Source organism: Meles meles, chromosome 11 (genome assembly GCF_922984935.1).
Source record: "Meles meles chromosome 11, mMelMel3.1 paternal haplotype, whole genome shotgun sequence".
NCBI lineage: Eukaryota > Metazoa > Chordata > Mammalia > Carnivora > Mustelidae > Meles > Meles meles.
The window spans coordinates 56,002,816-56,018,374 of NC_060076.1; the positions used below are offsets into that span (position 1 = coordinate 56,002,816).

Below are 15,559 nucleotides of genomic sequence, written 5' to 3' on the forward strand. Positions count from 1 at the left end.
CACAATTCTAACGTTTTAGATCATACTACTACAGGTATAGTGTGTGTGTGTATATATATATATACACAGCAGAACTATGGTAATCATCCTAAAATTCATATTTATTTAATAAAAGATTTCTTTCAAAGAGTACTCATATTATGAAGTGTTCTCTCTTGGGCAACTTCTCTTTTTGCACAGGTGAATGGCATAACTTTGCTTGGGGAAAATCACCAAGATGTGGTGACTATTTTAAAAGAACTGCCAGTAGAAGTGACAATGGTGTGCTGTCGACGGACTGTGCCTCCCACCAGCCAGACAGGGTTGGATAGCCTGGACTTATGTGACATCGAACTGACAGAAAAGGTATCAGGTTTGAGACTAATGGGAATAATGGGAAGTCTAAATGGCATCTACAATTTTTTAAATCCTCTTTTTCTTTCATTTGGCATTTTATTTCCTCAAAATCAGTGGGTTGTAGGAAAGACCTTGAAGTCAGACAAATGTGAGTTTGAGTCAGGCTTGACACTTACTAGCTCTGGGACCTTGGGCAGGTCATTTCATCTTTCTGAATCTCTCTTTTCTCCTCTGTAAAATCTGCATCACAGTGCATGTCTTCAGAGGGTTGTTCTATTGTTTAAATAAGATAATATAATGATATTAAGTATTATTGGGCCCTTTATGCTTGATAATTTATTCACAGTATTCCTATGAAAAATATTCTCATAATGTGCCCATTTATAGGAGAGAAAATTGATGTATATAGTATAAATGTGGTAAACAAAAGATACTTAATGGTTGTCACAAGGTTACTGTTCTAGGAATAGCTATCATATGGATGAACACATCTCTGTGATTTTAGATCTTATTTACATATTTTTATACTTTTTAAATGTGAAAAATTTGAGGCCATAATACTTATTCTTTTTCATTTACATGAAAATATCAAGAAATAGAGCTCATCAGCTTTTCTGAGGACTCATCATAGATATCCAAAGTTTAAGATTTGGACTTTACATAATTTGAGTTTTAGTCAAATCTCACATAAGATATAATGAGACATGATCTTAGAACTTGACTTACATTATACTGCAGGAATCAGTACAGTAGAATAATTTTGAAAGCTTTGAAGAATGTAATATTCAACGAGAGGAGTAGGGTGAATAAGAGACATAATTCCAAATTATACAGAACTCTAGCACCATACATGTTCATACATATTTTTGTGTGTTATGCATGAGATTATTACAATAAAGCAGGTGGACAGATTTGTATCCATCGTCCTAGGATATGTAATAATTAACAGGAAAGATAATATATAAACTAGAATTTCATCATCAAAACATGTCTTCCTGAAATTTGATATGTTCATACAGATGAAGATGATTGAATTAACTTAGATTCACTTTATTTTTGCTGAAAGGAAGCTAACGTTTTGTATTTCTATTTCTGTGCCAAGTGCTTTATAAATGTTAACTCATTTAATTCTTAACAATTCTATCAAATGGTAACTGTGAAGTTCAGGTTACGAATATTGCTCAAGGCAACACAGTTAAGAAATCATAGACACAGCCTTTAAGCCCATGCCAGTCTGACTTCAAATCGTGTCTTGCTACTGTGCATGCTAATTTATTAATGAAATAATCATGTGCTCAAGTCTCAACATTTTAGAACCTTTATTTGCAGAGAGTACAAACTTTTACATATAGCCATTTCCTCTTGAGTTGTTATTCATGAGAATTTTTTCTTTAATATCAAAGTAGATTTACATTTTTTTCTGACTACAGAGGTGACATAGACACTGATGGAAAAAAGTGAAGACTACCCACACTCATGCTGCTGAGATACAACCACTGTGTATTTTTTTTTTTTTTTTTTTTTTACCACTCTGAATTTTGTAGATCTTTGAACTATACATTTTTAATGCTGGTTCCATGTTAGGTATTTCTACCACTTTAACAACCTTCAGTAATTACTGCCTTAATTTGTAAAAGTTTCATGATAAGCTGTTTCTACTTTAATTTGTGAGTGGTTTGTTCTGGACAGATGCTGGGACTCTCCCTTTTCCTTGTAGTGTTGGTACATGTCTGCTAATCTAGTGCCCCTGAAATAAGAGCTGTCTGATCTGTTACCCAGCCTCATGTAGATCTAGGGGAGTTCACTGGGTCCTCGGAGACTGAGGATCCTGTGCTGGCGATGACCGACAACGTGGGTCAGAATGCGGAGGAGGTTCAAGGACCTTTGGCCATGTGGGAGGTTGATGTACAGCATATCGAGCTGGAGAAAGGGAACAAAGGACTTGGTTTTAGCATTTTAGATTATCAGGTAAATATATCCTATTTAAATTTTTTTTTTTTTTTTTTTTTAAGATGATACATGAGGCGCCTGGGTGGCTCAGTCCTTAAGCGTCTGCCTTGGGCTCAGGTCATGACCCCAGGGTCCTGGGATAGACCCTGCATCAGGCTCCCTGCTCAGTGGGGAGCCTGCTTCTCCCTCTCCCACTCCTCTTGCTTGTGTTCCCTCTCTCGCTGTTTCTCTATCAAATAAATGAGTAAAATCTTAAAAAAAAAAATAAAAAAGATAATATATACTCAAGGTATATTGTAGATAAGAGGAAAGGTAGTTAATATTTTAGAGTTACCAAAGACATTTCCTTGTTTCTAGCAAATCTTCCAAAATAATAATTTATGTGGTTTATTTTATAATCAAAGGTTTAACATTGAGTTCATTAAACTTTGAATTTTCATTGAAAATTTGAAGAACATACATTTTAGAAATATCATAGAAATACAGTTTTTTTTGTTATTTGGGGAATAATGTCTAAATCATTTTTATTTCCATGCTCATAATTGATAGCTCATATTTCAGTGGTAAGACTCAAAGTATTAACTACTTCTTTTGTCTGAAGTGAATTACAGAGTTCTAATTGAATGGGATTCTTGTCATTGACTAAATGATTAGATTTATGAAGAAGCTTAAATTGGTCAAGTGTAGCATCCTTACCCTGCGTTGTTTTCTGTGCTGAGTAACTGAGGAAATGTTTATGCCTGTGTGAGAGAGCACAGCTGTTGCTCCTCATTAATTAATACCAAACCAGAGAGCCATCTCCAATAACTCCCAGGAGTTGTGTTCTTTATAGGGCTTGATTGTGGAGCCTTGTTCTAACACTAAGGTTGCTGCGTATCTGAAAACACTGTATCATTACATACTTCATGGACTCTTTCTGTATTTCTTCATTTCTAAAAGATAGGCCTGACCTTTTAGTACACTTACATCTACTGATGTCTCACAATAGTTAACATCCTATTAAACGAAAGCTGTTATAGGGGCGCCTGGGTGGCTCAGTTGGTTGAGCATCTGCCTTTGGCTCAGGTCATGATCCCAGGGTCCTGGGATGGAGCCTTGCATTGGGCTCCTTGCTCAGCAGGGAGCCTGCTTCTCCCTCTGCCTGCCACTCCCCCTGCTTGTGCTCTCTCTCAGTCAAATAAATAAATAAAATCTTTAAAAAAAACAAACAAACAAGCAGATGCTATTGTCAATAATTTGTGGATCTGATGTCCAGCCTCAGAAGATAGCTATAAGATTGGATGATTTATCAAAAAGTTAAAATGGTAATTTTAAGTGATCTATACAGTTGAAGTGGTCTACTCAGGAACAGCTTGGTACTTAAGGATGCCATGCTTTAGGGGAACTCTTCCTACACTCTTCAAAATGGAGATAGCGTTCTCTATTCTGTTCCACTGATCTATGTGTCTGTTTTTGTGCCAGTACCATGCTGTCTTGATGATGACAGCTTTGCAATAGAGCTTGAAGTCCGGAATTGTGATGCCACCAACTTTGGCTTTGTTCTTCAATATTCCTTTGGCTATTCGAGGTCTTTTCTGGTTCCATATAAATTTTAGGATTATTTGTTCCATTTCTTTGAAAAAAATGGATGGTATTTTGCTGGGATTGCATTAAATGTGTAGATTGCTTTAGGTAGCATAGACATTTTCACAATATTTATTCTTCCAATCCAGGAGCATGGAACATTTTTCCATTTTTTTGTGTCTTCCTCAATTTCTTTCATGAGTACTTTATAATTTTCTGTGTATAGATTCTTAGTCTCTTTGGTTAGGTTTATTCCTAGGTATCTTATAGTTTTGGGTACAATTGTAAATGGGATTGACTCCTCAACTCTATGGTCAACTAATCTTCGACAAAGCAGGAAAGAATGTCCAATGGAAAAAAGACAGCCTCTTCAATAAATGGTGCTGGGAAAATTGGACAGCCACATGCAGAAAAATGAAATTGGACCACTTCCTTACACCACACACGAAAATAGACTCCAAATGGATGAAGGACCTCAATGTGAGAAAGGAATCCATCAAAATCCTTGAGGAGAATGCAGGCACCAACCTCTTCGACCTCAGCCGCAGCAGCATCTTCCTAGGAACAACGACAAAGGCAAGGGAAGCAAGGGCAAATATGAACTATTGGGATTTCATCAATATCAAAAGCTTTTGCACAGCAAAGGAAATAGTTAACAAAACCAAAAGACAACTGACAGAATGGGAGAAGATATTTGCAAACAACATATCAGATAAAGGGCTAGTATCCAAAATCTATAAGGAACTTAGCAAACTCAACACCCAAAGAACAAACAATCCAATCAAGAAATGGGTAGAGGACATGAACAGACATTTCTGCAAAGAAGACATCCAGATGGCCAACAGACACATGAAAAAGTGCTCCACGTCACTCGGCATCAGGGAAATACAAATCAAAACCACAATGCGATATCACCTCACACCAGTCAGAATGGCTAAAATTCACAAGTCAGGAAATGAGAGATGCTGGCGAGGATGTGGAGAAAGGGGAACCCTCCTCCACTGTTGGTGGGAATGCAAGCTGGTGCAACCACTCTGGAAAACAGCATGGAGGTTCCTCAAAATGTTGAAAATAGAACTACCCTATGACCCAGCAATTGCACTACTGGGTATTTAGCCTAAAGATACAAACATAGTGATCCGAAGGGGCACGTGTACCCGAATGTTTATAGCAGCAATGTCTACAATAGCCAGACTATGGAAAGAACCTAGATGTCCATCAACAGATGAATGGATAAAGAAGAGGTGGTATATATACACAATGGAATACTATGCAGCCATCAAAAGAAATGAAATCTTGCCATTTGCGACGACGTGGATGGAACTAGAGCGTATCATGCTTAGTGAAATAAGTCAATCGGAGAAAGACAACTATCATATGATCTCCCTGATATGAGGACATGGAGAAGCAACATGGGGGGGTAGGGGGATAGGAGAAGAATAAATGAAACCAGATGGGATTGGGAGGGAGACAAACCATAAATGACTCTTAATCTCACAAAACAAACTGGGGGTTGCTGGGGGGAGGTGGGATTGGGAGAGGGGGAGCGGGCTATGGACATTGGGGAGGGGAGGCGAACCATAAGAGACTATGGACTCTGAAAAACAACCTGAGGGTTTTGAAGGGTCAGGGGTGGGAGGTTGGGGCAACCTGAGGGTTTTGAAGGGTCAAGGGTGGGAGGTTGGGGGAACAGGTGGTGGGTAATGGGGAGGGCACGTTTTGCATGGAGCACTGGGTGTTGTGCAAAAAGAATGAATACTGTTACGCTGAAAAAATAAATAAAAAAAAAATCAAAAAAAAATGGAGATAGCGTTTACCTAGATAATTTGTTGAGAAGTGTTGCATGAAAATTCTTTTGTGAGGCACTTGAAACAGTTACGCATTCATTATAATTCAGTGGCCAATCTGTGAAAACATTTTTTCAATTAAAAAGGAGCTACCTTCTTCTTTAATTTTTTCTTTCCTTCCCCATTCTGTCAGGATCCCATTGATCCAGCGAGCACTGTGATCGTGATTCGTTCTTTGGTGCCTGGTGGCATTGCCGAAAAGGATGGTCGGCTTCTTCCTGGAGATCGCCTCATGTTTGTCAATGATGTTAACCTGGAAAACAGCAGTCTTGAGGAGGCTGTGCAGGCTTTGAAGGGCGCGCCAGCGGGAACTGTGAGAATCGGTGTTGCTAAGCCATTACCTGTAAGAATTCAGATTTTATCGATTTTTTTTTTTCATTTTGTAAACAAAATGGCTCTTAGGCTTACTTTTAGCTTCAAAAAGTGTTTTCATGAGTGAATTGTGACTTGGCATTTTTCATCAGTATGGTTGCCATCCGTGTGAGTATAAAGATTTAATTTTGAGTCATATTTTTTTAAAAGAATAAAGGACAGAAAATGAGAGTCAGAAATTAATTTTTAACTTTATGGTTTTGTAGTATGCTTTTGATCTTTTTTATTCAATAATAAGGTTATGATGAATACAGAATTAAATATTTTAAAACAAATATGCCTTAAAATGTCTATACCAATATGGTGGGGTGTTAGAGAAATTAAGGGCATTCACAACTAGCAGTGCAATCTTTAATTAGAGTGGAATAAAATAGAATCTCTTGTCAGTGTGGGTTAGGGTCCTGCATTCTGTTGATTTCAACACATTTCTTGTCTAATTACTGCAGAGCAAGAAATTGAACTTTTCACAGTGGGTTCATCAGCTTGTGGCTCTTCTCCTGGGAGGCAGTCACCCTCCTGTCATTAATTAGTGCAGTACTAAAAACACTGAATCAGTTGATACTACATAATGTCAGTATGTTTATTAGGTATAGTGATTACAACATAGCACTTACCACTGAATTGCAAGTAAATATTAGAGACATTTTCAATATTCGTGGGGCTTTTTTAATGTATAAATATATTTTTAGGTCAAAGGGCAAATACACCTTTTCTTAAGAAAACACAAACACATAGGTACATTTGCATAAACATCAAAGAACAATTTGTTGACTTTATGAAAGAATTTGTTCAAATAGTAAGCTTTGTTAATACATTTGCAACGTTAATTAGATTTTTCATGCCTCACTTTGTATTCCACCAAGAAGTTTGGTAATCTTTGAAAATATATTTCTGACAACAGAGGAAAGAAAGGAACTTCTGCCTGTGTTGCCTATACAGGGTGATGTAGGCAAGACAATCTATTTTAGGCCATTTTATTTGAGATTGGAATGAGTATATTAGGTTTTCCATCAGTGTGATCCATCAGTGTGATATAATAGATTAGGAATGTAATTTAGAATCTGTACATGTAGAGTTTTTTTTAAAGCTATGTTCAATTGAGAGACTTCACTGTAGGGTTCTCTGACATTCCTTGTCAAGTAAATCACATTCTTTAAAATAATACTCTAGTAAGGGATGACAGAAGATGATCCTTCCTTTTTAACGTTTCTTTTCCCCCCTGCAAATTCTTTTATGTCTTAACACCTAAAAGGCCCCTTACTTATTTTTACATTAAGAGTCATTGTTTAGCCAGAATATTTGGCAGATTAAACTGACCAGAAGATTATTATATAATTCAAAAAAATTATCGGTTTTGATCTTTTATAAGGAGAATGAAAAAATCAGAAGGGATTTTCATCTAACAGATGATGTATTGGTATTATTGGTATTAGAAGAATGTCCTTACTATACCTTAACAAAGAAAAACATTAAATATGAATATTTATCATATTTCATGTTCATCATTCTATGTCTAAGTCATGTGTTACCATTTGAAAATGTTCCCATTTTTTCCCTCTCTCCTTATTTTTTTCTACGCACTCATCTTTCTCCTTTCTTCCCTCTTTTCTGTTCTCCTTCAAACTCCTCCTCAAACACTGAGTCTCCTTCTCCCTGCAGCTTTCACCAGAAGAAGGGTATGTTTCTTCTAAGGAGGATTCCTTTCTCCACCCACCACACTCCTGCGAGGAGGAAGGGCTGGCTGACAGAGCCGTCTTCAGGGCTGACTTGGCTCTGGTTAGTGACCACAACATATCAAGTCTTCTTTCAGAAATCTTACGTCTTATTTTTCGCTTTTCAAAATATTCTAAAATCTTACTGTATACTCTTTGTTCATAATGTTTTGGAAAACCAGACATTTTCATTTCAATTCTAGTGGTTCTTAAAGTTCAAAATAGGAAGAAAAACCATAACACGTGTGAAAACTATTTGCTGATTTAGGGAAGAAATTGAGTTAGCAATGCATTCTGACAACTAGTAGAATTAATCTTTATATCATACCAAAAGTTGTTGAAGCACTCGTTTGCTTTAATTTCATACTTGGGGCATTTCTAGGCATTATTTAGCTGTTTTCAGTTAATCAGTTGTTTTGACTACCTTTTAATGTGGTAACTAGTGTATTTTTTTCCATTCGGTACAAATAATGTGAAAACCACGTAAACTGGTTCAGTTATTAAGAACACAGAAGTCTCCAAAATAGTCAAAACCCATGTTTACTATGATTACAAAATATAATAAGCATCACTGATTTACTACAAAATTTTAAACTGAAATTTTATTTTTACTTGATCTATATAAAATCATTCATTAGGATAAATATTTCTGGACCATTGGAAGTCACTTTGATGAATAAATGCATGAATTTTGCTGCTAAGAACCTTACTTTCTAGTAGAGAAGACAATACTATAGCAATAATTAAGATATAAAGCTAAAAACCAGATATAAATAACATGACATTTATACAACATAAATATAAAAATTCGATGTCCTATTCCATTACTCCTATTAAAACCAGGTTCCTGGCGTAAGTTTCCTTTTGGGAAAAAAGTACCCAGTATGACTAGAAAGGATGTGCCCAGCTTTTGAAATCCTTGTTTTAGTGTATCAGAATAGAGTGAGGTTTAAAACCCATGGCATTCTCCATTATGTATTTCTAACCAGTTGTGCACATCTTGCTTTAGAACAGAGTATGAATTATTCCTTTGATTTTGATAAACCTAATTTTTGGGAGACAGTTCTTCTTGTTAATATTTTTTTTAATTAACCAGCTCCTGAAACTGCTTTTTGGAAAGTTCTGGTGTATATTATAATAAATACAATAATATCATATTACATCATCAATAATTCATGACACAAAGCTTAGTTAATGCCATCTAGCTAGATAGTGATGTGAAGTATTTACTTCCCAGATTGCTGTACCTGATAAACATTTGTGAAGGGTAAACCTCCACACAGTAGTTCACTAGTGAATTTGAACATGTATTTAAAATATATTATTAGAGGGAGGGTCACTTGGAAGTGGCAAACCTATATTCTTGGCATGTTTTTGCAAGAATGTGACCTGGTATAATTTATAATTCTTCTGGCAAAACAAGTTGAAATCACAAAGAAGTAGAACATGTAGGATTTTGCCATCAAGACAAAAATGCTGATAATATAATTGTTAGTTCTACCTATTTTACAGTGTAACTGAGTGAATTGTAAATAGAGCTTTAACCTCCTCATGAGTTGATTCTTTCACTTGGTTCTGCCATGAAAGATAGTAATAGGAGCTTTAGATAATACTTAGTGAAATGTTCTGCTTTATATGAATTTTCCAGCAAAAGGAGTTCACAACTTTATAGCTTCCCCATCACCATAATTAGGCCCCTTGTTTGTTAGTATAATTTTACTATAAAATCACAGATATTCTTTTTGGTTTCTGATGATCACCAGCAAGTTCTGAATCAGCAACTTGGATGATTTTAAAATCTAGTTTAAAATAACTTAAAATAGGGGTACCTGGGTGGCTCAGTAGTTAAGCACCTGACCTTGGATCTCAACTCAGGTATTGATCTCAGGATCATGAGTTGAAGCCTCTCATTGGGCTTCATACTGGGTGTGGAGCCTACTTCAAAAAATAACTTAAAATATATTGTTTTAGTGAGCTTTATAAATAGATAATTACCTAACTGCCTTATTGAATAGTAGTGTATTTTAGTTGAATAGAAAAAGTGTTGACCTCTTTCATTTTATTATAAAATTCTCGAAGTTGGGCAGGTGATTTTAAAAAATAATGTGAACTGGACAAAGTAAATATTTTCCTTAATTTATGAAATCATTTAAAACTTCGAATCAATCCGGGCCTTTTGTTAATTGTTGCTGCAGTCCTTTTATTGGTGGAATGCATAACTGATGCCAGCACCAGTTTGTCTCTGACGTGTCGAAGAGGGTGAGGAGGTCATGTAGGAAACAGGTCGAATGCTGGTATTCTTTTTTAGTCTCAAGTGGAGACATGTCATATATGTAACTAGAATTCCCAACTGATATTATCGTTTTGCTTCCTAGGTGGACACAAATGAGGCTGACCTAGCAGATGAATCTACATTTGAGTCTCAGTATTCTCCTGATAATGACAGTATCTACTCCACTCAAGCCTCTCTTTTATCTCTTCACGGCAGTGCTTGTAGTGATGGCCTGAACTACGGTCCCTCCCTTCCATCTTCTCCTCCCAAGGTACAAAGGGGGAACTGTGGGAGTGGTATGTTAGAAGCATAGTGTTTTTCCAGTCATGGATTCATTATCAGATTAAGGTGCAGTTTCGTTCAGGTAATGTTGATTGAGCATCTCTCGGACCACTAGGTACTATTTAAGTCTAGGTTCTATTGTATGGAATGATAGAGTCAAGGGTTCAAAGTTTTGAGTAGGACTTATATGATAGAAAAATTTTAATGGAATGTATTTCTCAAATTGTGTCTTTATTTAGCTGCGTCTGCTTTAGAAAAATCATGAGGATAACTTTATTTTCTGAATGGTTTTAAAATTGATTTTCATGTAGAGTTGGATAGTAAAATATTTCTTGGATTAATTTAATATTTAATAACAAGTTAAACTTAATACTGTCTTATGTTTTTATATAAAATTATGCCAGTAAATACTTTACATAGAAATCACAGTGAATGGCAAAGTATGTTTAAGTCTCTGGATATGAATGAAGAATTTAGTTACTATTCGACATATCTGTGCCAGGTATATTTTATAAATAGATTATTGGCATAAATGCCCCAACTCTTCTTCATTTTCTTGGTGATGTACTTTATAGTGCTTAGTAAGTAATATTTTAACACCTGCCCTATCTTTTGGGCTTGAAATTTGCATTTGGAGTTCTGCTTTTTAGTGGGAAACACTGTTTCATATGTTGGTCCTTCGGTTTTCACTTGTGTCCGTGACCTCTTCATATCTTTTGACAATTTTTATATTGTGTTGTCTGTCTTCATATTGATTTGTTGGAATTTTTTTATATTTTCTACAAATACAAATACACAAAACAGTTTAGTGTATTTTATGAGTATGTGTATTAAAAAAAGCTAAAAATATATAGGAATGACTTTTTTTAACTCCAGGAAAGAAGTTATTCTTTGAGAAAGAAGGAAGCATGGGAATTCAACTGGATGTGTTAATACATACGTTATATCTTTTTAAGAGGAGAGAGAGATTGAAGAGAATATGGCAAAATGTTAACATCTAATCTAGGCAAAGAGTTCATGTACGAATATAATTTCTTTATTCTTGCATGTTGAAAATAAACCATAAATAAACATTAAATGTTAGAAGACTAGACAGCAACTTTCTTAAATAAATGAAATGTATATTTTCCATATAAATTGAATTCAGCAGGAAGGATATCTATGTTTTTGAATAAGATGTAAAATAGAATTTCCACAGGTCTAGCACAGTCTTCCTCCTTTCCTGATTAACAAGTAATTTTTGGGCCAGAACGTTTTCAAAGCATTTTCTTTTATGTTCAAGGTGCACCTGTTATCCTTGCAAATGATGCTGGGAAATCTCCTTGAATTGGTTTGCAAGGTATAATCTTGAATGGAGCAGCTGCTCCTCTCTCACCACACCTGAGACTGTCTATGTGCCTGCATCCTGCCTGGAATGTGTTCAGTCTTTACTGGCCTCAGGGCTAGAAGCTGAGTTCATCTCCTAATGGACTCTCCTATTCCACAGCATAGTGTACTGCCTCTTGCCAGTGGGACAGATTGCATTGTTTAACTTAGTAATTGTTACTTAAAGGGATTACTCAATCTGCATACTGAGAAGCATATATTTTACAGGGCAAATGCTGGCTGTATGCAGCACAACATATTGGCTTACTGAAGTCTATTTGCCTCTTTTTTTTTTTTTTTTTTTTTTTAAATTCCTGAGCAGTTTACTCTTTTGTTGAAGCAGATTCTGGCAAGCTGGCCTATCAACTGAAATATTTAAACTATAAAACAACAAAGAAGACATTAATGAGGATGTTTTAAAACACATTGTGAAACTGCTGTGTGCTTTCAGTTTTCTTAGAAAGTAGGACTGTTTCTGCATCCTGGTAAATCTCTGCAACATTGTTTTTTATGTTTGTTTTTGTTTTGTGGTGTCTTTATAGCACCAAGATATTTACCAGAAAATTGTATGTAAATAAACTAGATGATGTATTCATCTTCCTCTTTCTTTGCACTAAATTTATTTTAAAAAGACAGAATGGCAATTTGTTATGGAATTTAAACTGGCCTTTTTTTTTTTCTTTTTTTTTTCCTGGTCACTTTTCTCAAGAGTGAGCTCATTTTGGAACCCTCTAATTGATAACATAAAACCTTATAATATATGATATTTAAGACAGAGAAGCCTCCATACTGATTTAAAGAAGTATAAAATAGAGTGTGAGCATCTCAGTGATTCCTCAGGTTTTTGACTTTGCTAGACATGTAATAACCTTGATGGTTAGAAATGTACAAACAATTACACCTTGGTCAGGTACGCTGCCAGAAGTTGTAAATAATGGAGTCCATGATTTAGATAAATAAATAAATAAACCTATTCCTGTAGATCTCTACTTACTGTCATTCTGTAGCCTCACTATTGCTGCCTTCACACCCAAGCTCAAAATATTTGTTTGTTTCTTTGGAGAAACACTTAGTATCAAAAACTAATATAATCACTCTAGTCAAGATGATGGGAATCACTGCGGAAGTCTTAGGGACAAAACTGCAAGTTCTCAAAGCACGAAAGAAGTCCCTTTTTGGCTCAGTAGTGTTGGTGCGCAAACACTAGAGGAAGTACTGTACCTCGTGTCAGAAGCAATGGGAGGAGGATGGTGAGTTGGAGTGAGTATGTTTTCTGAGTGTGGAAGGACTTCTGTGGTGGACCGCTTATGAGGAAAACCAGTTTGTGTCCAGTGAATGTTTCAGGACTTAGCTAGTCTATATAAATAAATCATCCAGGGAAATAGCGTGTCCAGGTATCATCGTAACTCACTCATCACCCTTCAATAGCTCTCTTTAAGTGTATTTGACATTTTTATTTAACCTCTCTTTTTTTTTTTTAAATTTCCTGGAGAATAAGAATGTATCAAGTAGAGGCACGTGTTAATGTGGATTTTTGCAAGACTTCAGTTTGGGTACCAAGTTGCACTAGGAAATTATGGAGTTATTTTCGAACATCTTACAGGGGAAGAACTGCTTTTCTTTGAGATCCATAAGACTTTTAAAAATAAAACTCAGTTGGTTGTTCAGCAACCAGAAACGTTTCTGAAGTAGGCGTATGTTGTCTGCCGTGTTGATTAGCTCTTTCTTTTCTATGTGTCTGTGTTAACTCCTTTATGAATAATGCATGGAAATTTCTGTCACACGATTTATAGTAAACCCTAGCTAACAAGGGCGGCTTGGAGTCCTTTTGTGATGAAAAGCAGTTTTAATTGTTATCTTTATTTGAGGTTTGGGGAAGATGATATGCTGCTAAGTATTATAATTAATTTAGTAATACAGAAGCTAATTCTGTAGTATGTGCATTGTTATTTTTCATTAGAACAGAATCATCAAAGTTGGGTGAATGGGCCAACAGGTTATTGTCTAGGTTCCAGCAGTGTGGAAGATGATGGTGTCCTATCGTTGTTCCTGAAGAGTCTAAGGACATTACTTGCTTGTATGATATTCCCATTTGCCTCATTCTTTGTGCCAAGAATATTTGATAATTCCAGAAAGATGATAACTTATGCTGATAAGAGGAATGTAATTAACTCTGTTGGAAAAATTGATTACCTTTTAGAAAAAGCAGAAAGAGATCCATATTTCACACCACACCCTGAAATAAATTCTAGAAAGGTTAAAACCGAACCTGAAAAGAAAGCATTTATAAACAGAAGGAAAAGACTAGAAAGCATTTCTTTTTCTTTGTGTGGAAGAGCTTATTAAGCAACTTTTGAAACTCTGTAGTACAAAGTGTTTATAAATTTGATTATGTAAAGAATTTCATTAAGAGTTACATAAAGAATTTAAAGAATTTAATTTCTGCATATATATCTATATAACATGTGCAAACTGAAAGATAAGTAACAGGCTGGGGAAATACTTGTGGTATATATTACAGACTTTACCTACAGAGTATATCAATGATAGGAACAAGTGGAAACCCCCGAGGAGAAGTTGGAAAGAATATATGAAGAGAGTGTTGACAGAAGATATATAAAAGGCATGTCCTCATTAATTGTCAGGGACATGCATAGAAAATACTAAATTTTATATTTACTAGAATATATTTCTTTCAGATCAAATTACCAAACTTATTTAGGGTTGGCAAGATTAGTTCTCAGGTAGTCCCACATTTTTGTGAGAGAAAATTGGAGGACTGTTTGGTGATACGTACCAACATTTTTAAAGTGTGCATATTACTTGGCCCATAATTCTAGGAGTTTATACTAAATAAATTTTTCTCACATGTACAAATATGTGTAATACAAATAACAGTAATGGCTAACAGTTATTGGGCATTTTCTATTAAGTCAGACATGTTATTAGTACTTCGTGGTATTAACTCTCTCTGTCCTCCCAACAGTCCTGAACTAGGTCCTTCGGTTTTCCCCAATTAATCGGTGAGGGGACCAAGGCACAGAGGATGGCTAGTGGAGGAATGAGAGTCTGAACATGCACTCCAGAGTCTGCACTTCGGGCCTTTCATACTTAGGGGTGGCTCTGTGTCATAAGAAGATTGAGGTTGACGTTTATTTACTGACATGGAAATCTCTCATATCTAGATACAAAGATACTTCAGAAAAGAAAGTAAAACATTCTACTTAATTAATGGTTTAGGTTAGTTTTAAAAATGTGTAACTGCATGTATGTGTGAGTGCGCATGTGTACTTATACATGTTCAGTATGCAAATGAGTAAAAAGTTCTGACAGACATTTAGCTGGTTCCAGCTCTTTCTACGGGGGAAAAAATGGAAGTAGAAGCCATAGGGAGAGCTTTCATATTATACTCTATATACACACACACCTGCATGGCCCGAATCTTTCCTGATGATGATGTATTCATATGCTACTTTTATATTTTAAAAATATTAATAAGAGAATTATAGGGAAGACTGACATGTTTATTCAGTAGCAGTTCATGGAGCAGCTGCTTGCCCAAAGCACATAAGTGATAGGATATATCTGTTGTAAATAGATGCATACGTATATGTTGAACTAGAATTTTAGAGTTTCAGGGAATTTTAAAACTAAATATAAGGTCAAGAGAGGTTCTGTTGTGATGTATATGTTGTTAATAAGGGAGCCTAGAGTAGAGCCTAAATCTTACTATACACCTTCTTGGTATTCCCTTTGTTTATCTTGCAGAATATCTATGAAAATTTTCCCTATAATAATTTGAATTGCATAGCTTTCTGTTTTCTATAAATATCTAGAAATGCCTATCAAAATAATTTTTC

At 35.5% G+C, this 15,559-nt stretch overlaps 1 protein-coding gene across 9 annotated transcripts in view; it reads left to right on the forward strand.

Moving 5' to 3' along the window:
- MPDZ (multiple PDZ domain crumbs cell polarity complex component) overlaps window positions 1–15,559 on the forward strand; it is a 166,396-nt gene that overhangs the window by 72,315 nt on the left and 78,522 nt on the right. For 8 of the 9 annotated variants that reach the window (XM_046022442.1, XM_046022448.1, XM_046022450.1 and 5 more), the window contains 5 exons: window positions 181–345; window positions 2,116–2,304; window positions 5,830–6,039; window positions 7,728–7,844; window positions 10,156–10,323. In XM_046022442.1, the coding sequence (XP_045878398.1) occupies window positions 181–345; window positions 2,116–2,304; window positions 5,830–6,039; window positions 7,728–7,844; window positions 10,156–10,323 (849 nt within the window). The remainder of the gene's footprint in view (window positions 1–180; window positions 346–2,115; window positions 2,305–5,829; window positions 6,040–7,727; window positions 7,845–10,155; window positions 10,324–15,559) is intronic. The other variant, XM_046022449.1, reaches the window with a different exon arrangement.